General features: G+C 53.0%; 1 protein-coding gene across 2 annotated transcripts in view; it reads right to left on the reverse strand.

The window, feature by feature from the left end:
• The window catches only part of SEZ6 (seizure related 6 homolog (mouse)), a 51,161-nt gene that overhangs the window by 12,305 nt on the left and 14,438 nt on the right, over positions 1–24,418 (reverse strand). For both annotated transcript variants that reach the window (XM_011990357.1, XM_011990356.1), the window contains exons 2-4: positions 13,377–14,045; positions 11,996–12,129; positions 1,860–2,055 (exon numbers count right to left, since the gene is read on the reverse strand). In XM_011990357.1, the coding sequence (XP_011845747.1) occupies positions 1,860–2,055; positions 11,996–12,129; positions 13,377–14,045 (999 nt within the window). The remainder of the gene's footprint in view (positions 1–1,859; positions 2,056–11,995; positions 12,130–13,376; positions 14,046–24,418) is intronic.

Below are 24,418 nucleotides of genomic sequence, written 5' to 3' on the forward strand. Positions count from 1 at the left end.
GAGTTATTTTCTCACTGGAGTCTGTTTCTGGAGCCAAGTCCAGTGCCAGGAATGCTGGGGATGGAGGAGGGGAATGTCTGTCAGGGCCGTCTGCCTCCCCACCCTGCCTGAGGCTGTAGGAAGGGAGTTGGAACTTGGTCCTGCGATGAGGCCCTTGTGAGGGCTCATCCTTGGGACCTCCAACATCAGCTTGGACAGCTCCAGCACAGGTGTGGGTACTAGGCCCCTCACTCCCTCTTCTGGCACCCTCTTTCTCTAGCCCACAGAGATTGGCGTGTGAGCACATGCTCCTCCTGTTCCCATCTCTGGGATCAGGGCTAATTACAGCCTATAATTAGGGGAATTACACTCATTAAGGCAAGAGCTGATCATTGACAAAAACTGGGCTGACGAGGGAGGGCTTCTGGGAGCTGAGAAGGAGGCAGGACCAGGCCAGCTCTCCCAATCCTTCCTTGGAGGTTGCTCCCCCTTGCTGGGCCTCCAGCTCACTGCCATTCAGCCACCTTTGTCTGGCCCGACAGAGAGGAGGTCCAGAGTTTTGTGCAAAGGAATTTGCAGCAAGAGAGAAGGTTACCATGGCGTGAAATTATGCCTGCTGCCAGGGAGGATTGATGAGCCATTAGGGAGGCTAGCTGGGCCGCCTAGACGTTTCACCCTTGCCTCAGCTGGCCCCTTGTCTCTGCCAAGCCACTCTACAGCCCCATCCACTTCCAGGCTCCCTGCTGCTACGCCAGACTGCTCCCTTAGTTTGGGTGGAGGGCTGAAGGTGGGGTGAGTGCTCCTTAGGTGGGGTTCCAAACAGCCCCATCTCCAGAGTGCTGGCTCTTCCGCCCGGCTGTGGTCCCCTGCAGGGCCACAGAAGTGGTCCATGACAATGCAAGACAATCCCGTGATTGTTCACACCAATTATTTCCCTATTAGTTCTCCCTAGTCTCAACTAGTTAACCCATGCAAAGGATCAAGCTGACTTTGTGCTCGGAGAGGGGGATGGGTAGGAGGGACACAACTGAGAGAGCTTCGAAGTCCTGAGCCCCTTTTCCTCCCTTTCCCATCCTGCCAGTCATGTAATACTGGTTTCCTTAATGGAGCATGTGCTAAGCACTTGACGTGTACCATTTTGCTTAATCCTAACCATGACTTTGTGGGGTAGGTGTTTTGGTTTCATATTACAGCAGAAGGGTCAGAGAGGTCAAATGACCTGTCCAAGGTCAATAGCCAGTGAGGAGATTCAAACACAGATCTGCCCATTGCCTGAGTCTGTGATTTTTTTCATCGCATCGTGCTGCTCCCTTATTTCCAGAGGTGTTCTGAGCTGATTGGGGCATGGGCCAGGTCAAGGTGGGTGAGGCAGTTCAGGAAGGGCAGTCTGGCAGCTAAGACCTCCAGATGGTCATTGTCAAATCCCTTTGACCTTCACCCTCTTGCATAGGGGGAGGGCTTCTATTGTTATTGCCTGTTTAAGTGTCTGCCTCCTCCTGAGAAAGAACTCCTTGAGGACAAGGACGTTTTGGTGCATCCTGACATCGCCAGTGTCCAGCACAAGCCTGGCAAAGAGCAGGTGCCTAGGAAAAGTTTGCTGAATGGATGAATGAGGGACAATGGGCACACCTGGAGGCTGCCTGATCCTGAGTCAAGACCAGCTCTCTGCAGGGTGGTGGGTGGAAGGGAGAAGATCCTGGAGGTTTCAGATGTGCGATACTTACCTCCAATTGTCCAGAGCTTCACTGGACACTTGTGCTATGTGTCACTAGCCCCTCCCTGCTTCTTCCCTCTAGGATGTAATTGCACAGAGACCCGTCTCTCCCGCAAGGAGGGCAGTGAGTCTGGGCTGGTTCCGCCTTCAGCTACCCAGGCCTTACCTTGGTAATGGAAATGGAAGGTGCCAGGGCCAGCCGGTGGTGGGAGGCTCTGGAACCTCAGGGCCGCTTGGTGGGTGGGGCTGCGGATGACTTGACCCCGTAGCAAGAAAGACTGGTTGGCCAGGGGCAGTGGGTCAGGCCCCCCCATGCCCTCCACAGTCACTGTCTCCCCTTCCCGGAGGCTGATATTCTGGACCTGCCGGTGGAGTAGAGAGAGGAAAGCAAAGCAGTCAGGCTTCTTCCTGCTGCCTGGATCCTGCAGGCCCTGGACAGATCAATCCTCAATGCCCCTTGAGCATCGGAGCCCCCAGCCCCTGAGCCGGGCACTTCAGCAGTGCAGGAGGAGCTCATCACAGTGTGAGACAGGACCAAAAGTTCAGAGACATTAAGTAAATTATCCAAGGTCACATAGAGATTCTTAGAAGAACTGGGATTTGTAAACACATCTTTCTGTCTCCACAGATTTTCAGATACACCAGCTGCTTCCTGTCCTTCCCCTCCCTGGGCTCTGTTTTCTCATCTGTAAAGTAGGGATGGGGGAGGTGTGTTGAACCAGATGGAGTCCGATGCCCTGGTCAGCAGTATGAGGTCTTAAGTGTCAGATCCACGTGCCCAGCTTCCCCTGGACATCCCTGTTGGATGCCTCACACCCAGCCTGCCTCATGCTAGGTGACTGTCTTCCCCCAGCCAGCAGTTCACCTGGGAATGATCTTGCTAGCTCCCTGGGTGTCCAAATCAGAAAATGGTATCTTGCCTCCTCCCTCATACCCAATCAGTCATTCAGTCCTGTCAACTGGATCTCAAATCTATTCATTACTCTTCATCCCCACTGCCACTTCCCCAGCTCATCGCCATTACTGCGCACTACATCACTGCAGCAGCCTCCTGGCCAGCCTTCCTGCCTGTAGGGCTTAATCCACTCCTCCCTCTACAGCAGTATTTTCTGAACACAGCCAGTTAACAGTCTTAGATCTGTTGCTGATCATGGTGCTTCCTTGTCTAAGTCCTCCAGTGGCTCCCTATTGAGTCCATGAAGCCCATAATATGTAGTCCAAACTCCTTGCTTAGCCCTCAAGGCCCTGCCCAACTTGGCCCCTGCTGACTGTCAGCCGGGCCTTACACCACGCCCCTCCACATGTCAGTCGTGATTCTCTGTCTCTTTTATCTGAGCCTCTTTCTCCGATCCTTTCCCCTGGCTGTCACAGGCTCCTCTGCTACCATGCTGATCTTCAGGCCCTCAGTCCCTTGAGCATCTTTCTGGGCTCCATGCCTCCATTCAGGCAAACAAGGATTGGACAAGGACAGACTCTGCCCAAAGGGAAATTAGCAGCATGGCTTGATAGAAGGAACACTGGATTGATTGGGAGCCCAGAGATGTGGGACCTCATCCTAACCATGTGATCTTGGACAAAAAAGCTGCTATTTGAACTTCAGTTTCCTCATTTTATAAAACGAACTAGTGGAGTTCTCTGCTACTTAAAACGTGGTTCCTGGACCAGCAGCATCAGCCTCACCTGGGAACTCGTAAGAAATGCAGAATCTTGGCTGGGCGCTGTGGCCCCGCCTGTAATCCCAGCACTTTGGGAGGGCGAGGCGGGCAGCTCACCTGAGGTTGGGATTTCAAGACCAGCCTGACCAACGTGGAGAAACCCCATCTCTACTAAAAATATAAAAATTAGCCGGGCGTGGTGGCGCATGCCTGTAATCCCAGCTACTCGAGCAGCTGAGGCAGAATTGCTTGAACCTGGGAGGCAGAGGTTGTAGTGAGCTGAGATCACGCCATTGCACTCCAGCCTGGATAACAAAAGCGAAACTCCATTTCCAAAAAAGAAAAAGAAAAAGAAAAAGAAATGCAGAATCTCAGACTCCACCTCAGACCCACTAAAGCATGCTCTGCATTTTAACAGGATCCTCGGGCAACTCAAAAGCACTGATTTACATGGGCTCAAGTTTTCTACCATGTTGCTCTGAAGCAGGGTCTTCAAGGGTTCACCACCTGGTTAAGTGGCATCAGTGAGTCACCAAATCCTTCCCAATCTTATTTCCCAAATACTCCAATGGGTTCCTCTTCTCTATCCTTTTGTTAATGTCCTGGCCCTAATTACCTCCTGCCCATTATTTTTCACTTGAGAATGGCTTTCTGTCTGTCTCACACTTCCCATCCCCAACTCATCTCCTGCTGATTTCAGATTGCCCAGAGGACACAGTCCAAACTGCCCAGCTCACATTTGGTGCCAGTGTCTCTGCAGCCCTCATTAATGTGCACTGCAGCCACAGACCACCCCTCACTTCCGCACCCTGGGCATCCACATATGGGACTCTGTGGGGGGCAGTGCCTTCCCTTCTTCCTCTCCTGATGAAGCTGGTCATCTTTTCAGATCTCAGGGCCACATCCTCTGCCTCCCAGCCTAGGCCAGGCAGTCCTTCTGTTTCAGACTCTCCCCACTGGCCCCTGCCCATCTTGCTGTTAAAGCCCAGGGTGGCATGTTGGGTCACAATGCCCTCTTCACTGGCCAGTCTCAACAAAGATGTGTGGAGAGAGTAAATGTGTGGGCTGCTGGAGGAACATTCCCCATCAGATACCTGTGAGCTGAGAAGCATAGAGGATGCTGAGCCCAGCCAGGTCCAAGGAGATGGCTGCTGCGAGGCTCAGGGCCCCTCAGACTGGGTGCTGAGAAGAGACGTGCCCTGGGGACTTCAGAAGGGGCAGCTGGGCAGGGAGAGGTCCCTACCCCTGCCTGAGAGGAAAGACCTGGTGGGTCTTTGGGCTGAAGAGAAGGCTCAAGGCAGGGTGCTGGAGGCCGAGGCATCTCCTCTCTGTGAGAAACTCCCCACCCAGGCACGTTTGGGCGGAGGCTGCCTGACCATCTGCTGGGGACATTCCTCAGGGAATTCCTGCAGCAGGCGGAGGCTGGATGAGGTCCCTTCAAACTTGGAGATTCTGTGATTCTAGAGTTGGGAAAACAAGACTCACACACGTGGAATCTGTAATTATCGAGAGATGCCAGGCAGCATATAATTCCGCCTTAAGTGGCACCGAATGCAGGCAGCAGGAATCCTCGGGGGGAAGAGCGAAGGGCTTAGAGGCTCAGGGAAAGCGCCTGAAGCAGGTGGGTCTCAGAGCGCCTTGAAGAGAGGAGCACTGGGAGAAGGAGGAAGGGAGGATGCTCACTACAGGGAAATTACCACGAAAGCAAAGGCAGAGAAGTATTACTAGAAATTAATTTGGATTTTCTTCCTAGTTCCCCGTATACCTCTGGCTTGACCTCTAGCTTCTTGCTCCTCATCTTGCTGCTTTGGGGGACCAGAGAGAAGCTGTAGTGACAGAGTAACAACAATTGCCATCGTAGAGTGTGTCAAACCTTGTAGTAGGTGCTTTTCGTCCTCACCACAGTTCTATAAGATAGGTGGTAAAATACCCACAAGTAAACAGAAGCACAGAGAGGCTAAGGAACTTGCAAAAGATCACATAGGGGTTAAGCAGTCTTGCCTTGCTGAGACAAGGCAGCTCTCTATCCTCCCAACTTCATGGGGGCATCTTCTGTAGAAATAGACATCTAGACATCTTTTTTTTTTTTTTTTTTTTGAGACGGAGTCTCGCTCTGTCACCCAGCCTGGAGTGCAGTGGCCGGATCTCAGCTCACTGCAAGCTCCACCTCCCGGGTTTACGCCATTCTCCTGCCTCAGCCTCCTGAGTAGCTGGGACTACAGGCGCCCGCCACCTCGCCCGGCTAGTTTTTTGTATTCTTTAGTAGAGACGGGCTTTCACCGTGTTAGCCAGGATGGTCTCGATCTGCTGACCTCGTGATCCGCCCATCTCGGCCTCCCAAAGTGCTGGGATTACAGGCTTGAGCCACTGCGCCCGGCCTGACATCTAGACATCTTTATTCCCAAGCTCCAGCCCCGCCAGGTTTAGCAAGGAGATGGGTCTTGGCTTGGCCTGGCTTTTTTAAGATGTTGGGATTTGAGTTCCCACCAGCCACCCTTGCTCCTAGCAGTCTGTAAAGCTGGGAAGACTGAGACTGAGACCTCTGGCCCCTTCTGGTCTAGGGAAGGCATGGCCCTTTCAAGCTGGCCTGGCTCCCAGCCCAGCTTGGTGGTGAGGGTTGGGATGACAGTGTGGAATGAAGTGGCTCCTATCCAGAAGGCTCCCTGTTCTCAGTCAGAGGCTGTCTGTGCAGCTCTGGTCCCCTGGGTTTCAAGCACCCTCTTGCGGGTCTGCTGCAGTGGCTGGAATATAATTTGTCACTTGTTTGAGGGCCAGGCTGACAGGGGCCAGACAGGGCTGGGTGTCAGACAGGAGGGGTGATGAAGTCTTGATGCAATTTGCAGGCATCCGTAGAGCTTGGGAGACAGATTGAAATGTCAGCTGTGTTCATGAGGGCTGTCTTCCATATCCATAGCCAGTGATAGGAGGGGACCTGGGGGCCAGGCAGGGGGAAGATAGAAGCAGGGGGAGCTGAGGACAATTCCTACAGGACCCTGGGCTGTCTAACACTGCCCTGCTTCCAGCAGACCATGGGGTCAGCTCAAGGAAGAAATATAGCCACTTTGAGAGGCTGGCCCTTTCCAGGATGGGAGGTGGGAAGGATTCAGGTTGTCTTCTGCCAACCCCTAGATCAACAGCCTCATCTGGCCTGTCTGTCCCCATAGAAGCTGTCAGTCAGGCCTCCAGCACGTGCCCTAATGGCGTAACCCACAGGTGAGATGGCGCTACGGTTTTTGTACACATTTGCACCAGTACAACCCAGCATAGGCAGATGAGCTCTAAGATGACTCTTGTGTGCGATCCCCACCCCCAGATGCTGGCTACAGGTCTCCTAGTCTCTCTTGGTCACCATCACCTGTGTGTACTCGGACACAGACCCACTTACAAGCACACAGCCCCTCAAACGTGTCCTAGCATGTGCAGGCCCTCACACACCTGTGCTCCCTCACAGCAACCATAGGATGATCACAATTTTCCCATAAGAACCTTCGCAGTTTTCACATCCATTATGTCTTCAGCTCTCACAAAGCCTCAATAAGGAAGACAGGGCAGGCTGTTTTCCTGCACTTTATAGATAAGGGAACCTTGAAATCAGAGAATTTGAGAGATCCTCTTTGGTCACACCGCGAGTCCAAGACAAAGCCAGGACTCTAGGCCAGGACTCCTGATTCCTGGTCCAGTGCCCTGTCTTGTGTGCTTGGCAATCCCAGGCCCTCCCCAGAACTGGGAGAATTCCAAGTGGGTGTCCTCCAGAATCAGGCAGGGCTGACTTGGAAAGGGCATCTGGGGCAGATCCTGACAGATGCCCGTCTCCACCTGGGCCTCCCACTTTGAATTTGCCTTGTGCCACAGACAGGCCTATCTCCTGGGCCAAGGGAAGAACAGGGACTTTTGAGTCTTGGATTGAATCCTGGCTCCATCACTGACCAGTTGAGGGGCCTTAGGCAAGTCATATGACCTCTCCGAGCCCCAGTTTTGCCTGTGAAATGGGGATAGTTTACCTACTTCATGGGTTTGTAAGGATTTGGTTAGATCCTGCCAGGAAGGGTATTAGCACAGAGGGGCACAGTGGTAGTAGTCATCTTCCCATTTAATGGGGAGATGTGGGCCACACCCTGGTAAAACCTTGGCATTTGCAGCAGAAATGATAGCTGGCTATGAACTTACTTTACCCTCAGGTCTGCCAGGGCTCTGCCTGGGAGGCACTGTACCTTGGAGCCACCCTTTCCCTGGCCCAGGCGCTGCAGCTGCCAGGAAGCAAGCAGCAGAGCCAAGAACCTGAGGTGCCCCTGCTCAGTCAGGCCTATGAGGGAGCTTGCTGACCCCAGAGAAGGAACTACACTCAAAGGAACTGGCTAGGAGGAGCCAGGTGCATCATCTGATTCAATCTCCTTTTGTAGAGAGGTAAACTGAGGCCCAGAGAAGGCCAGGGATTTAGCTCACAGAGAGGCGGGTCGCAGAGCCAACACTGAAACCCCAGTCTTACAAGACAGAGTCTGTGCCCTTCTGAATTGGCATTTATCCAGAAAACCTTATGGCGTAATGTCTGTTTTAGGGATGAGGAGAGCGGCCAAAATCCATGGGGCTAGACCTGCCTGCACCCTGTCATCCCTCTTGGATGAGCCTGCCTAGAGCCAGGAAATATAAAGTTGCCCAGAAATTTCACCCAACTGACCCCCTACCCGATGCCCACATCAGGCCTGGTCCTGGCCTGGCTTAGAAGGGCAGAGTATTCTGCTATCAAACTATCAGTTGGCCTGGCATGGGTGAGCTGTGCGCCAACAGAGCCACCTGGGGCACGAGGGCAGGGACTGTGGGCAGCTGTGCCCAGGCTCCAGATGGTACAGAGAGCAGCCAAGCCAAGATGGAGGCTGGCAGTGGGAAGGCTCTTGGAATGCCAAGTGCAGACAGAGGCAGGCGCCAGGCCCAGAAAGGCCTGGAGCCCTCAGGGGGATACTGACTGCCTGGGGAGGGGCTGGAACCCACATGGGCCATGAGACTCATGCCCACCCATCCTGAAGGAGCTTCTCTGGACCTCTCAAGAAAGAGCCTAGCCCAGTGCCTGATCCCCAGATGAAGCAGGCAAGCCTCCTTGGATCACAGAGGGCCTGACCTGGCCTCCTCCCTATGGACAGACCTTCGGCCTTAGAGGGCATCAATAACTGCAGCACCATCAGAGGAGGTAGGAGGCAGGAGATGAAGCAGGTTATGAGAGGCTGTGGTCCAAGCCATAGAGAGTAGGGCTTTTAGGGATTCTGGTACCCCGAGGCTGGTCCTCCAAAAAAAAAGGGAATTGAGAAGGTCTTGCTCAAGGCCCCAGACTTTAGGCAAGGGCTGTGATCTCATGCTAGGGGCCCAGTATGGTGTCTGGCGGCTTTGCTCAGGGGTGTGATTTGTGGGTCCCCAAGACAGTCCTCTCCTCCATGGCTCCTGTCACTCTCCTTGCCCAGACTTTGTCCCATCTACCTGCCCTCAGTGATCCCAGTGAATTCATAGCGTGGCGGGTAGGGAATTCTCCATGATGGAGGGAAGCCACAGGCAGTCCCTTCTCCCCAAGCCTGAGAAGCCATGGGGAGCTCTGTAGGCCTTCCAGCTGCCCACCCATCCCGCCGCCAGTGTCCAGCATGGCCTGACCCAACTGTCAGCCTGGGCAGAAGGACGCTGCTCTTGGGCTGAGCCTCTGGCAGGACTGTGATCCGGAAGCCCTTACACTTACCCTCTGCCCCTACACAACAAAGCCACCTTTCCAAAACAGCCAGGGCAGCCTTCAAGGGCCAGGCCTGCTGCACCTGCTGCTGCCCAGGCCAGATTTGGCTGCTGGCTTCTCATCCTACAGGTCTCAGGCCAGGTGTCATCACCTCCAGGAAGTCTTCTCTGACCCCCAGGCTGGTGGAGTGTGCCCGTCCTGTGCTTCCCATCCCCATTCCCGCCAGCACTGGGCATTCCATGGTCATTGTTCTTTCTTCCCTACTCATCGTGAAGGTCTGTGTCCCCAGTGCCCAGCGCAGAGCGTGGCACGGAGCAAATTCTCAATGTATACTTGTAGAACAAATCCACTCAACAAAACTCATTAGTTAGTGATTAACTGACCGACTTTTGGCAAATCCCTTTTCTTGCCTGGGCCTCAGTTTTTCCAACTCTCCAGTGGGTATTGGTGTGTAGTGTAGAAATTCTTCAGGTCCCAAGTGGCCTGGGTAGGGGTAGAGGTTGCCAGAACTAGCCCTGGAAGAAGAACCTTAAATCCTGCTTAGTTCTGGCTGATTCTGTCTCTTGCTCCTTCCCCAAATTGGGCGCTGACCCAGCTCTGGCCACCCTGTGCCCACCTCCCCTCCATGGCTTCAGACTATCTCAGGCCATCTGGGCCGACAGTGTCCCCAAGGACCTTGCCTCCATGGTACCGAGGTGGAGGGTGGGGCCAGCATCTGCCACATTTCCTGACAACAATCCAGGGCTGTGGCAGGTCTTCGTCTCAAGGTTGCCTGGTAACGGCTTTTGCATTCTGATAAAAGAAAAAAAATGTGGCAGCACCAGACAACAGACACAGGGTTTGTGTGAGGGGGTGGGCATCCAGCGTGGGGCTTGTGCCTGGGCCAGAGCAGGGGGCAGGCAGAGCCAGCATCTTGCCCCATTGTGGAGAGTACCAGGGCTGGGTTCAGCCTTGTCCAGTGGGCTTCAGTAGGGGTGGTAGTCCTTGAGGGGCAGATAGAGCCTCCCAGGCCTTCAGGGTGGCACTCAGCCTGGCACCTGCCCCCTCCACCCCCTTTCCCACACCTGCAGCTGGTGCCTTCCACCCAGTGAGCCACAGCCGGTGCCACCTCTCATTAGGTGATGATTTTACATTAATTACCTTAATTAAGCAGTGCTGAGTGCTAATGGCTTGAGAGGGGGGGTGGCTGTTCCTAATTACCCTCCCAGTCAGTCCAGAGTGAGGGGCACAGGGCTTGGCAGAGTAGGAGGAAACGGTTGTAGGAAGAAGGGGAGGGGCCCAACAGGGGTAGGAGAGGGTCCCCCTGACAGGGTCTGATTCAGAGACCTGGACCTGACATCCCGAGAGGGGAGGACTGGAGGCACTGCCCCAGGACAAGTCTAGACGGCTCCAGGCCCCAATCCAGGGACATGCAGGAATTGGAATGGGTGGGAAGCAGAACAGAAGGCAGGGAGCAGGGAGCAGGACACACTTCTCAGCGCCCTGCCAGATTCCCTCAACCGGGCTAAATGCCTTTCTTGCCCACCCCTGGTCAGTCTCCAAGATTCAAGTCAAATGTCACCACATCCCTTCCTTCCTCCATTCCTTTGTCCAGTCATTCAGTCAGTGCATGGAGTGCCCATTGTGGGCTCTTCACTACAAGGCACCCCTCAAGGAGCTCACAGTAGCTGGGGAGGTGGATGGCTGTAAATAGATGGATGGAAGGCAGACTGCTAAGAACTAAGATGGGGGATGCCCCAGGCTTTGGGGATCTGAGGGAATTCCCAGAGAGGGTGATGCCAGGGTCGAGTCCTAAGGGAGGGCATCGTGGGATGACTCTTCCAGGCAGAGGGACCAGCATGTGCAGTTGGGACTTGGGAAAGAAGGGTTGGCCCATTCAGTTAGCTGCAAGCTATTTAGTGCAAAGTAGGGGTAAAGAACAAGGGAAGGAGTGGCTAGGGGTGGACCCAGAGATTTAGGCATCCTTAGAGAGGTGTAGGGGCAGGATTGATTTGAGAAAAATGACTGCAGTGGAGGTGGAGATGGGTAGAGTAGGGAGCAAGTGTGGGCGGGGGGACCAGTGAGGCAGCTACTGCATCATCAAGGGAGGGATGGTGAGGACTAAACCACGTGTGGTTGCAGGGACAGAGGGAGAGAAGCAGACAGATTTAGAGGGGAGTGTCATGGTGACAGAATTTTGGGATGAACTGATGGGACTGGGGGAAGAGGGACAGGGAAGGGCCAAGGTGACCCCATGTTGCACATCCAGGGACACCATCCACATTGCACTGTGGTGGTTCTGCTCCAGATTTCTGACCTGGACGGGAGTGGCTCTGGGGGAACAAAAGGAAGATTTGGGTTTGTGGAGGTTGAGAAGCCTGTGGGACATCTGTGAGGACCTGCAGCCTCAGGCCTTGGGATTAAGAGAAAGTCTTAATTCTAATAGAGGGATGAGATAGCCCAGGGAGGCTGGGGACAGGAGGCTGGGCTATAGATCTGACTTTCTTATCAGCTGATCACCTCTCTAATGGTGTGGTCAGGTCTGTCTTCCCCCACCTCTGCATCCCAGAAGCCAGCACAGGACCTGACCCAGAGGAACTGCTCAGAGAGCATTTGCTAAATGAATGAATGAATGAGGCTCCATGACTCTCTCAGGCCCAATGCGGCAGCCCTGTGTTCTCTGCTTAGCCCATAGATTCAGATGTAGGGTTTATACTCGCCCAATCCCCTGCCCATCCAAGGCTAGAGCCCCCTCCCACAGCCCCTCTAGGCCTAGGCCATTGCCAAGCACACGGGACAGAATCCAACCATGTTTTAGGCCCATCTCCCAGCCCTGGCCTTAGGCGGCCCCCGACAATTGATGCTCCTAAGCATCCCCACATCCTCTCATAGCATGTGCCTCTCTGAAGAAAGAGAATACAACAGGCCCAGCTTTGCCCTTGCCAGATCCAGATCACTCACCTTGATTTCCACACCATAGCCAGGGTAGACAGAGATGTAGAAGAAGCAGTCCAAGCCAACATCAGGGGGTGAGCTGAGGTCTGTAGGGGAGTCCAGAGAGCCCTCTGGGCCTGAGAAATTCCAGCTACAGGGGCCTGGGAGGCAGGAGGAGACACAAAGCTAGTGCCATCTCTGGTGAAGTGGTCCAACTAAGGTTGAACCGTGTGTGTGTGTGTGTGTGAAGTGAACACCACCTCTTGTGATGTCTAGTCTCCTGTTGAAGGAAGGGGAACACCTTTTATTGGGCACCTACCATGTGCAATCTTATCTCAGTTCTCACAGTGACTCAGTGAGGTTTGTTTTTGTTTTCTTTTTTTTTTTTTTGAGATGGAGTTTCATTCTTGTTGCCCAGACTGGAGTGTAATGGCATGATCTCAGCTCACTGCAACCTTTGCCTCCTGGGTTCAAGCTATTCTCCTGCTCAGGTTCCTGAGTAGCTAGGATTACAGGCATACGCCACCAGGCCTGGCTAATTTTTTGTATTTTTTTTTTTTTTAGACAGAGTCTCGCTCTGTCGCCCAGGCTGGAGTGCAGTGACGCAATCTCGGCTCACTGCAAGCTCCGCCTTCTGGGTTCACACCATTCTTCTGCCTCAGCCTCCCGAGAGCTGGGACTACAGGCGCCTGCCACCACACCCTGCTAATTTTCTGTATTTTTTAGTAAAGACAGGGTTTCACCGTGTTAGCCAGGATGGTCTCGATCTCCTGACTTCACGATCCACCCACCTCAGCCTCCTGAAGCGCTGGGATTACAGGCGTGAGCCACCGTGCCTGGCCGAGGTTTGTTTTCTTATTGCCATTTTACAGATGAGGCTCAGAGATGAGATGTCAAATAGAATTCCTAGGGTCATGTTATAGGTGGAAGAATCAAGATTTTTTCTTTTTTGAGACAGAGTCTTGCACTGTTGCCCAGGCTGGAATGCAATGGTGCAATCTCGGCTCACTGCAACCTCTGCCTCCCAGGTTTGAGTGATTCTCCTGCCTCAGTCTCCCGAGTAGCTGGGATTACAGGTGCTTGCCACCGTGCCCGGCTAATTTTTGTATTTTTAGTAAAGATGGGATTTTGCCATGTTGGCCAGGATGGTCTTGAACTCCAGACCTCAGATGATTCACTGACCTTAGCCCCCCAAAGTGCTGGGATTACAAGCATGAGCCACTGCACCTGGCCAAAGAAACAGGATTTGAGCTCAGGACTATCTGGGTCCAAACCACATGCCTCTTGTAGGCTGGCCCTTGGTGCCAAAGGACAGGGTAGGCTGGCACAGTGTCAGAGACAGGCTTTTAGGGGCCCCGCAGCCTCCCTCATCCCCATTTCCACATCTGCAAGCCAGCAGGGAGCTGACCTGGTGTCTGGACTGTGGTGATGGTGGTGGTGATGATGGTGGTGGTGGTGGTGGTCTCCTCATCGTCTCCTGAAGCTGTGGAGGAGGTGATGGTCCCCTGGATTCCAATCCCTGCGCCCTGGGACACAACCTCTGGAACCCATGGCCTTCCCATGTCTCCAGGACCCTCTTGGGTTGGTGTCCAGGCTCTGCTAGGGGGTGTAGTGCTGGGTCTCTCCCCTGGGCCTAGGGTGGGCACTGCCATGCTGGGCCCTGGAGGTAGGGGAGCTGTGATTCGAAGCACAGGGGGCTCTGACTCCAGACTCCAGGGCCCCTCCTTGGACTGGGGCTGGGTGGGTACCGCAGCCGTGGCTGGAGTGGGGCTGGTAAAGACAGGGCGGCTGTCCTGGTTGGCTAGGCGGGGAAGGGGACTCGGGGTGAAGGGTGTAGGTGGGTCAGGCTGGAAGGGCAGCACTGGTCTCAGCTCCTCATCTCCCTTCTCCAGCCCCTCTTGTAGGAATTCCTCAAGCAGCGGGTGGTGGTTGAGCAGCTTCAAGGTGGGGGCTGTGGTGACAAAGTGGACGCCTCGTTCTGGCTGCTCAGGTGTGGGGGCTGCTGTCAGCTCGCCATCTGTCTCCTCGATGCCTGGGGCTTGTCCTTTCCCCATGGTTGGGGCCTCTGAAGAGAGTCCTGGAATAATAAGGGATGGTCAGAGGTTCTCCCCCTGCTCCAGAGAGCAGCATCACGCCCAGCTCGAGTAGTTGTGGGGGGGCAGCTCTCTTTGGACAGAGAGCCCTGAGGAGCGTGCTCACTGCTGAGAATCACGGAACTACAGAACTGATGAGCTGGAAGTGAGGCGCTATTACATACTTCAAGGGTGGCACGTGAGACACTCTTTCTCCAGCACCAGAGGCAGACATTTCTAGCCCATCTATGTACCATTTCCTACTGTTCTCAGGTTCAGCCTCAAAATCCTCCTCAACGCAGCACTCCACCAGGTCACACCTGACACCTCAGACTGACGTGACAAATATTTGCCATCCCTAATGAAAAGTAGAGACCTTATTTTACTAATGAGGAAATAGGCCAGAGAGAGGAAGTGACTTGCTCAAAGTCACACGACCAGTTGAATTGAGATGAAAACCTTAAGCGAGCGTAAGTGTGTCTCCCACCACAGTGTCTTTCCTGCCTGAGATGATAGGGCATTCAAGTTCATTTCCCGTTCTCAGTGAACCTGCTAGTCATTAGCCTCAGGAAATGCGTCACATATTTGGGATTTTATTTTAGATTTCCTCATGGTTGCATGACTTCTTTTTTTATTTGTTCGTTTTGAGATAGGGTCTTGCTCTGTGGCCCGGGCTGCAATGCAGTGGCGCAATCATGGCTCCACTGCAGCCTCAACCTCCCATGTTCAAGCGATCCTCCCACCTCAGCCACACTCCCCACACTCCCACTTCTAGTAGCTGGGACTACAGGTGCTTGCCACCATGCCTGGCTAATTTTTAGAATTTTTGTAGAGATGGGGATCTCACTATGTTGTCTGGGCTGGTCTCAAACTCCTAGACTCAAGCAATCCTCCCACCTCAGCCTCCTAGGGATTACAGGCATAAGCCACTGCACCTGGCCATGGGTGCATGACTTCTTTGTTAGGGGCCCAGTAGTTTCTCTCAGTTCTCAGGAAATCATTTCTTTTGTACTCTTTTCTGTTTTTATGGTCCATAAAGCATGGTCCATAAGCTACTGCTCTTTATGGTCCATAAAGAGCAGTAATATGAGTAGAATGGGAAGAGCCAAGTTGTGGAGCTGGGCAGACATAACTTCAAATCCCAGATCCACTACTCTAGGGCTGTGTGCCCTCAGGCAAATCACCCAAACTCTCTGAACCTTAGTTTTCGCATCTGTAAAATTGGATCTCCTTTTTAGGATTGACTGAGATAATATTACATCCCTTCTCTATTTGATATGTCCCCCTGAGTTCCCTTAATCTTTCTGGTGACAATAGTCAGGTTCCATCTAGGGCAGGGTCAAAAACAGGTGTAGAATGGAAATCTAGCATGCTGCGCACCCACCCCCTAATCCATGGCAGGCATTGCTGATCAATTTTGGTTATTTCTTGCTAAGGCCCATGTGGGAGCAACTTCCTTCTCACAATGTTATCCAGGCAGCCACTACCAATCAATGAGATTGGCTCTGGGGGATGAAACTTATTTGCTATCTCTGGTCCGAGGTACAGATTTCTCTGCTATTGATTATGTTGACTTATTCAACCACATAGCTGGAGAGATGATGCGTATTCTGCTTGTGGCCCACTCGGATCCCCAGATCCTTAACTGCCAAGAAAGGTCAATGAATGCTGGCTCCAGATTCAGCTCATACAGAATTTTGCCAGCTCTGAGAAGCCTGGGAGGATATTTCTGATCCTTACAGCTCTCAAAATGGCTGCATGAGGACTTGAAGGGAAACACAGCCGGGGTGAGATCACAGAGTTTGCAAGGAGAAGGTCGCTTCCTCCGCACGTCTGATGGTGGGGCTGTCATTCCACAGGCTCACACCCACTCCATGGATTGGCAGGCGTGAGGAAGCAGCAGATGGCCTACGTTCTGTTCAGGAGACCATAGCAGCTCTGATGTGTCAGACAAATGGGAGGAGGGAGGAAGTTGGGTGGGGGAGGTGGGTACAGGTTGGAGGGCTCTCCATTCTTCTGGGGCAGAGGAGCTTGGGTACCCCCAGCCCTGAGAAACCAAGACCAACTGCTATTTCCTGAGATGCCCACTAAAGCAGCCCATCTGTGTCTTGGCATTGTATGCCAGCCACTGACAACGCTGTCCAATCTAGATGTCCAGCCAGGCCCATACCTCCCAGAGCAGATGGTCCACCAGTGCCTGTCTTTCATCTGAATCAGTTATGGAAGGTCCAGGCAGTGCCTGTGACATGCCAGAACAAGGCTCCTCTTTTTGCCCACCCCCCAGATGTCACATAGGCTTTGCCAGGTAAGCTGAGACTGATTCTAGCATGGCACAAGGAAGGGGTGCTTTTCTAATCACATAGATTGGAGCCCCCTAGAGCCAGGCATTGTTTATGTGGCCCCTTTCCACAGTACCCAACAAGAGATGGGGCCCTTGGCTCTCAAAGTAGGTAGCTATGGGACTCTTCCCTGGGAGAGGGAGTGCACAGAGATCCTCTAATTCAGGAAGTGACCAAGGCAGGCACAGCTCTTCCTGCTGGCTGCCAGGTGGGTGCTGAGCAATGGAGCAGCACTAATGGGCACCTCCCGTCATTGTCGATTGCACTGGTTGTGCTATCTGGGATTGAGATAGCATATCAAACAAGCAAATTGATTCCAAAATCAGCTGCCATTTGGTCCCAGCGGGTGCCACCCGCTGTCAGAGATGGTAAGATAACCTCTGGGAGACAACCATTTCTAGGGAGAGGGCATCTCCAGACCCCCTGGTTGACTCTGTTGGAGGCCTGAGGTCCTATGACCTGTCTCCTAGTTTCCCAGGATTGTGGCCAGGGGATAGGGGCTTCTCTCTGCCTGGGCTGACTGAATTCAGGGGTGCAGGGACTGACAAAGGGAGAGTATGATACAGGGGACAGCAGAAGAAGGTGTCAGGGGCTCCGATGCCCAGTCTCATCAGGCACTACTGTGTCAGGCCCTTCCCAGACTTTGTATCATTTAATAGATGCTGCGCCTCTGGGAGATGGGAATTTTATTTCCACTTTACAAAGACCTGAAGCCTAGAGAGGTGAGACAAAGACTCACCTGAAGTCTCGCAGTGATGCAGCTGGGATTTAAACCTACGTTGATCTGGCTTCAAAGCCCTAGGTCTTTCCACGCACCCACCTGCCTCATGGGAGGGAGAGACTGGAGCTACACAGCAGAGAACACTCCAGCCAGTTGAAGAAACTAAGTCCAGGGAGAGGTAAGGACTTGTCAAAGATCTCACGCCATTTAGAAGTCTGGGGCCAGAACTTCTGGCATTGGGACTTGGGTTGGGCCCTGTTTGAGCAGGGCCTCCGGAAGCCTTCTGGCTGGGACCCAGGAAAGTCCCCACCCCATGCCTGAAGCACATCTGAGCCACGAACCCAAACTGGAGACCCAACAACACTGCTGTGCCAGGGCACAGAGCCACACAGACCTGGGTTCAAGTGTCAGTTCTGCCACTTAAAAGTCATGTGAGCCTGGCAAGTTGCCTCTCAGAGCCTTCACCTCCTCAGCTATAAAATGGGTACTTTGCAAGGGTTTTGTGGGAATCTGCATGTGTTCTGAAGGCTGAGGGAGAAGGCCACAGTCAGAGGTTGGGCAGCCCCTGTCAAGGGAACACTGAGGCAGGCTTCTAGGGTAGGAAGCGGCTGGCCCCTGGCAGGTAGGGGTCCCTCCTCTCTGGGGGACTACCCATGTTCCATGTTGGGTGGCAGCATGTGTGACCCTGAGGATGTCAAAGACTTCATCCATAAAACAAAGATAATACTGCACCATGCAAAGGGCGGCCACCTTCAAGGCCCTGCATGTCCGTGGGTGGCAGCAAGATTGTCCCCGGTGATCCCCACTTGCCAGGCCCACCTGGTGTGAGAACACAGGATGCACTCCCTGTTGCTCAGTCCTCCCCTCCCGCAGGGCCTGGGGCTGTATTCTCCAAGTGAGCTGGGTCCGGGAAACACCCCTCCCCTCCCCGCACGCCATCCCGGGTGGAGACAGCCCAGGAACTTCCCGGGGCCTGCAGCCCCCAGCCCTGGCATGGCCCCGCCGCCGCCTGGGCCCTCCCCCCGCATTAGCTCTTAAGCTATGCAAATAGACATCGGAGGGAGCCCTGTTTAAAGTATTTAGACGAAATGAAAAAAGGCTTTCATCGGCACTAATGAGCCATTCAGGATGCCTCCCCGGTGGATTCTCTCCCGCTCCCGCCTCCCTGCCCGCACCGCCCCCCTACGGCCCCTCTTGGGATTGGAGGCCCCTTCCCCCCAACCCCAGCCTGAGACTCCCTGAGAGGACCGCTTACCCCACCCCAATTCCCAGGGCCCAGCTGGGTGAGGGTGGAGCGGAGGCCCCATGCGCTCCAGATCTGGATCCGGATGGGGGGGTGGGGCCCAGCCTGTGTTTAGGGGAAGCCTTAAGGACTGGGGTCTCTTCTAGCGTCCAGCTAGGTAGATGTTATGGCCTCTGTCTTATAGATGGGGAAACCGAGGCTCAGTGAGGCCCAGAACCTTGCCCAGGTTCACAGTGATGGTGTGCGGTGGAGCTGGAGTCATTACACAGTGCCCCAGCCTGGAGGAACCACCGTACCAGGCAGTGGTGCCACCTCAGGGCCAGCTGGCCTGCCCCTTCAGCGCTGCTGTTTCTGCAGATCTTTCTGTACCAGTCAGCCAGAAAACCTTGGGTTCCAATCCCAAATCGATGCAACACTAGCTGTGTGACCCGGGCGGGGGCTGCCCACTCAAGCCTCTGTCTGCTCATCTGTAGAGTGAAGACATACTGGGTTTGGGGAGGGCTCATCTGTGGACAGACATATACTGTCACCCACTGTAGCCTCTGGAAGGGCAGACGGCGCTGCCTGTCACTCTGGCAGCCCCTGAAGAGGTGCCATGTATTCCCCAAGCCTCTGGCCCCTCCGAGGTGGGCAGGCACAGGAGCCAAAGTTCTGGGACAAGTTCAGGCCTGATCCCCGCCTTGTGGCAGCACCAACTGTCAGCTTCAGGGGAGGGCATGACAGCGTGTGGGTGCAAGGGGGAGCCTGAGGGACAGGGCGGGCAGGGGGCCCACTCCTCTGGGTTCCAGAGGTTAAGCTGGCCCGGCACGGGGAGAATGAGAATTTAATGGGATTCATTTATTATCCCATAAAAGTTAATGAGTTTATTCTGGAGGTTCCCTGGCCCCTTTCAAGTTTTAATAGGGGATTAGTGAGGGCCTGGTCCCTGCAGACCCCTATTATTCGAGAACCTGACGGAGCTGAGAGTGTTTGGGCCCCCCAGAGCCAGAGTCCATCCTTACAGTACAGTTCTACGGGCCCAGCCCTGCCCTCTGTTCTGTGAGGCCCCAGCTAGAGGCTGGCAGGGCTATATAGGGCTGCTGGGATCTGCGGCCTATTCTAGAGGCTTCCAATTCCATGTGCTGCTGAAATAATTACCCCCACAGTGTCCAGCACCTGAGGCAGGTTTGCTGCTGTCTATCTGCCTATATTGACAGGGAAAGCAATATAACCCCCACGAGACAGATGAGGAAACTAAGGCCCTGAGCAGGGGTGTGGCTCCTCCAAGGTCACCCAGAAGCTATGGCCGAGCCAGAATGGACACATTCTGTCTCCTGTGGTCTGTAGCCAGGAAACTGGGGCTGGCAAGAGCTGCCATTCACTTACTCTGTGCCCACTGTGTGCTGACCATGCACTCAGTGCCCTCATACCTAATTTCTCTTTCTCCCCGTGCTCCAGGAGGTTTGAGACACTATTCCAAGAGATGAAGACACTGGGGCCCGGAATGGTTATGTAACTTGTCCAAGGTCACGCAGCTAATGATGGCAGAGCCTGGGACTGGAACCCAAAGCTGGACAGCTCCATAGCTCAGTTGTCTACTGCTCTTGCTGGCTTTCAGCTGTAGCACCTGGGGCCTCCTATCTCCCCACCAAGCTGGACACCACTATCCTAGGGTACTCATGCCAGGAGCCCTGCAGCTTGGATGATGGGGAAGGGTGTTTTGGTCGTGTCCTGGAGGGGCAGTTGTTGGGTTGGACACAGATACACTCAAAAGGACCTTCTCATTTCCAGAACAGGTGCCTTCCCCGTTTTGGCTCCATTTGCTCACGCGATTATGTCTCCTTGCCATGGCTTCTCTACTCCTTTGCCTCTGCAAATCCTCCCCATCCTTCACAGGTCAGTTCCTATCCTTCTCTGGAGAGCCATCCTTGCCTGGCCCTTCTCTTGACCTCCTGGGGGCACTTCCTGGTGGGCTCCTAACACATGAACAGCTTGTGTCCCCTGGGCAAGGATCCAGCAGTGGGTATCTCTCTTCCTGTTTCTCTCCCTGGTGCTAGGCATAGTGAAAGCTGGGCTCAGGGCACACTGTTTCCAAGCCCTGATTCTGCCTCTCTGCACACTCAGAAGGCACCCTGCTCCCCAAAGTGCCTAGCCCTTGGCCAGCAGGGTGGGCAGGAGCAGGTCCTGCAGGGAGAAGATGGGCAGCCAGCCCTTGGCAGTGCCCTATCACAGCCCCAACTGGCAGTTGATGGGGAGTGTCTGCTGGCACAAGCTGGTGGGTCCCCATTGCCCCAGACTACCCTCTCTTCCCCTGCCACTGATCATCCCCATCACAGCCTCTCACCACCCTCTCTTTCTTGGTCAACCCCTGCAGTCCAGTCAAATCTGGATTGCAAATGAGAATGGGGGCACCTCCTCTTGGCCAGGCTCCAGGCGAGGCAGTGGCTGGTTCCCAGAACCTGAGCCCTGGTAGCCTTTGTGAGCATCTCATCCCTCCCTCACTTACCCAAGAGGAAACCAAGTCCAGAGGGTTTTCCCAGGTCACACAGCAAACTTGGGGCAGGGTTGGGACTCAGGTTGGGGCTGGGACATCTAGCCCAACTACTGGGAAGAGTGAATCCTCCCATCTGGAGCTGTCTATTACCTGTGGGCTGGCCTCCAGGGACAGAGAGCCCACTACCTCCTGAGCCGTCCTGGTTGGGGACAGGAGTAACTGTGGGCTTTGGCATCTCCAGAGTTGGGGTCTCATTGTCACATGGAGGGAGCATGGGTGGAGGTAATGGGCACCAGCTAGGAGTCAGGCCATGCTATCCTCATCCCACCCCTGACAGGCCAGGTCCCCACAACACAAGTCACTTCCACAACCTGAGTTTCCATATTTTCATCAGTAAAATGGGTCCCTGCCAGTTCTCACATTCCAGGATCTAGTGAACCACGAAGGGCTCTATGAATAAAAATATTGAATGCTGCTGTTTACTGAGTATACATTTACCACATGCCCAGCAACACTCTAAGTACTTTACCAGAATTAATCCCCATAATAACTTTATGAGACGGGAACTTTTATTATCCCATTTTATAGATGAGGACACTGAGACCCAGGGAAATGCATTAGCAGTTTGGATGTGTCTGATTCAAACCTGAGTTGTCTAGCCCTAGAGCAGCACTGTCCAATAGAACTTTGTGATGATGGAAATATTTTCATTTATTTGTCTTATTTTTAGAGATGAGGGTCTTGCTATGTTGCCCAGACTGGGCTTGAAACCACCTTTGCCAAAATTATAATGGTGAGAAAATTGTGACAGTGAAATTTAGATGTGATCTAACAAACTCATCTTACCATTAACCTCCAGACTGCCCTTGGTCATTTCTGGGTATGGGCCAAGCTAACTTTGGGAGAAATTTAGTTTACAGTTTAAATGATAATAGCCTTTCCCAAAACTAAACCACCTTTTAAAAACTAATGAAAGAGACCGAGTGTGATGGCTCATGCCTGTAACTCCAGCACTTTGAGAAGCCGAAGTGGGTGGATTACCTGAGGTCAGGAGTTCGAGCCCAGCCTGGCCAACATGGTGAAACCCCATTTCTACTAAAAATACAAAAGTTAGCTGAGTGTGGTGGTGCACACTTGTAATCCCAGCTACTCAGGAGGCTGAGGCAGGAGAATCACTTGAATCTGGGAGGCGGAGGTTGCAGTGAGCTGAGATAGCACCATTGCACTCCATCTTGGTTGACAAGAGTGAAACTCCATCCGCCACCCACAAAAAAAAAAAAAAAAAAAAAAAAAAAAAGAATGAAAGACCACCAGGTTAGAGGATGAGAGGGACCTGAATTCTGCTGAGATGTAGGCTTAGTTAAACAATTAGCAGCCATTATTCTGGAAGTCACAAGATTTGCAACTTTCCCCATTACTCCTATAAATGACATCACTATTGTAGAACCTACGATTGGTTTGTTGGATGTCTTTTCAGACTTTTGCATTTCTTTTTTTCTTTACTCTGTCACCCAGGCTGGAGTGCAGTGGCATGGTCTTGGCTTGCTGCAGCCTTGACCTCCCAGGCTCAGGTGATTCTCCCACCTCAGCCTCCTAAGTAGCTGGGATTACAGGCGTGTGCCACCACACCTGACCAGTTTTTGTATTTTTAATAGAGATGGGGTTTCACCATGTTGCGCAGGCTGGTCTAGAACTCCTGAACTGAAGCAGTCTGCCCACCTCAGCTTCCCAAAGTGCTGGGATTACAGGTGTGAGCCACCGTGACTGGCAAGACTTTTGCATTTCTGTTGACAAGATGGCTCCACCTGGCTTAAGACTCATGACTCCTGGGTCCTGCGGCCCCCACCCAGAAGTGGACTCAGTGTAGGAGGACCATTTTCCAGACCCCTATGATTTCATCCCCAACCAGTCAGCAGCACCCATTCCCCGACCACTGGCTATAAAAAAGCCTAGCCTCCTTCAGGCTTGAAAGATGACTTCCAAATAATAATAATAATAATAGTAAAAAACCAAAAAACCACCAAGACCCTAGCCTCCAAATATCCAGGGAGGCTGAATTGAGTAGTAATACAACTCTGGTCTCCCATTTATTTATTTGTTTATTAAAAAAACTTTTTTTTTCGAGACAATCTCACTCTGTCGCTCAGGCTAGAGTGCAGTGGCATGATCTCATCTCACTGCAACCTCTGCCTCCTGGGTTCAAGCAATTTTCCTGCCTCAGCCTCCCAAGTAGCTGGGGCTACAGGCATGTGCCACCATGGCCAACTAATTTTTGTATTTTTAGTAGGGATGAGGTTTCACCATGTTGGCCAGGCTGATCTCAAACTCCTGACCTCAGGTGATCTGCCTGCCTTGGCTTCCCAAAACGCTGGGATTACAGGCGAGAGCCACTGCTCCTGGCCTTTATTAATTAATTAATTAATTTATTTATTTATTTATTGAGACAGAATCTTGCTCTGTCATCCAGGCTAGAATGCAGTGGCACAATCTTGGCTCACTGCAACCTCTGCCTCCCAGGTTCACGTGATTATCCTGCCTCAGCCTCCTAAGTAGCTGGGATTACAGCTGTGCACCACCAAGCCTGGCTAATTTTTGTATTTTTAGTAGAGATGGGGTTTTATCATGTTGGTCAGGCTGGTTTCAAACTCCTGACCTCGTGATCTGCCTGCCTCAGCCTCCCAAAGTGTTGGGATTACAGGTGTGAGCCACTGTGCCCAGCTCTTGGTCTCTCATTTAGCTGGCCTTGTGTATTAAATAATTTTTCTATTGCAATTCTCCTATTTTGATAAATAGGTTCTATTTGGGCAGTGGGCAAAAAGGAACCCACTGGGCAGTTACAGACTGGAACTTCTGGGCTCAAACAATCCTCCTGCCTTAGTCTCCTGAGTAGCCGGGACTGCAGATGCATGCCACCATGTCCAGCTTGGGAATGTTTTATATACGTGTGTCTAGTATGGCATCCAGTAGCCGCATGTGACTATTGAGCACTCAAAATGTGGCCACTGAGAAAGAGAAACTAAATTTTAAGTTTTATTTCAAGTCAATGAGTTTACTTTTTTTTTTTTTCTTAGACAGAGTTTCTTTCTTATTGCCCAGGCTGGAGTGCAATGACGCGATCTCAGCTCACTGCAACCTCCGGCTCCTTGGGTTCAAGTGGTTCTCCTGCCTCAACCTCCTGAGTAGCTGGGATTACAGGCACCTGCCACCACGCCTGGCTAATTTTTGGTGTGTGTAGTAGAGACAGGGTTTCACCATGTTGGCCAAGCTGGTCTTGAACTCCTGACCTCAGGTGATTGGCCCACCTAGGCCTCCCAAAGTACTGGGATTACAGGTGTTAGCCACAGCGCCTGGCCAGTTTATATTTAAATAGCCACATGTGGTCAGTGGCTACCATAATGGAAAGTGTATATCCCTACTTGTCTTCTCAGCCTTACAGTATTCACCACCTCTCAGTGAGGAAGAACCCAGGGTGGGAATCCTGGAAAAGAGTTAAGATGGGGTGTCTGGCCGGGCGCGGTGGCTCAAGCCTATAATCCCAGCACTTTGGGAGGCCGAGACGGGCGGATCACGAGGTCAGGAGATCGAGACCATCCTGGCTAACA

Source organism: Mandrillus leucophaeus, unplaced genomic scaffold (assembly GCF_000951045.1).
Source record: "Mandrillus leucophaeus isolate KB7577 unplaced genomic scaffold, Mleu.le_1.0 Scaffold379, whole genome shotgun sequence".
Lineage (NCBI taxonomy): Eukaryota > Metazoa > Chordata > Mammalia > Primates > Cercopithecidae > Mandrillus > Mandrillus leucophaeus.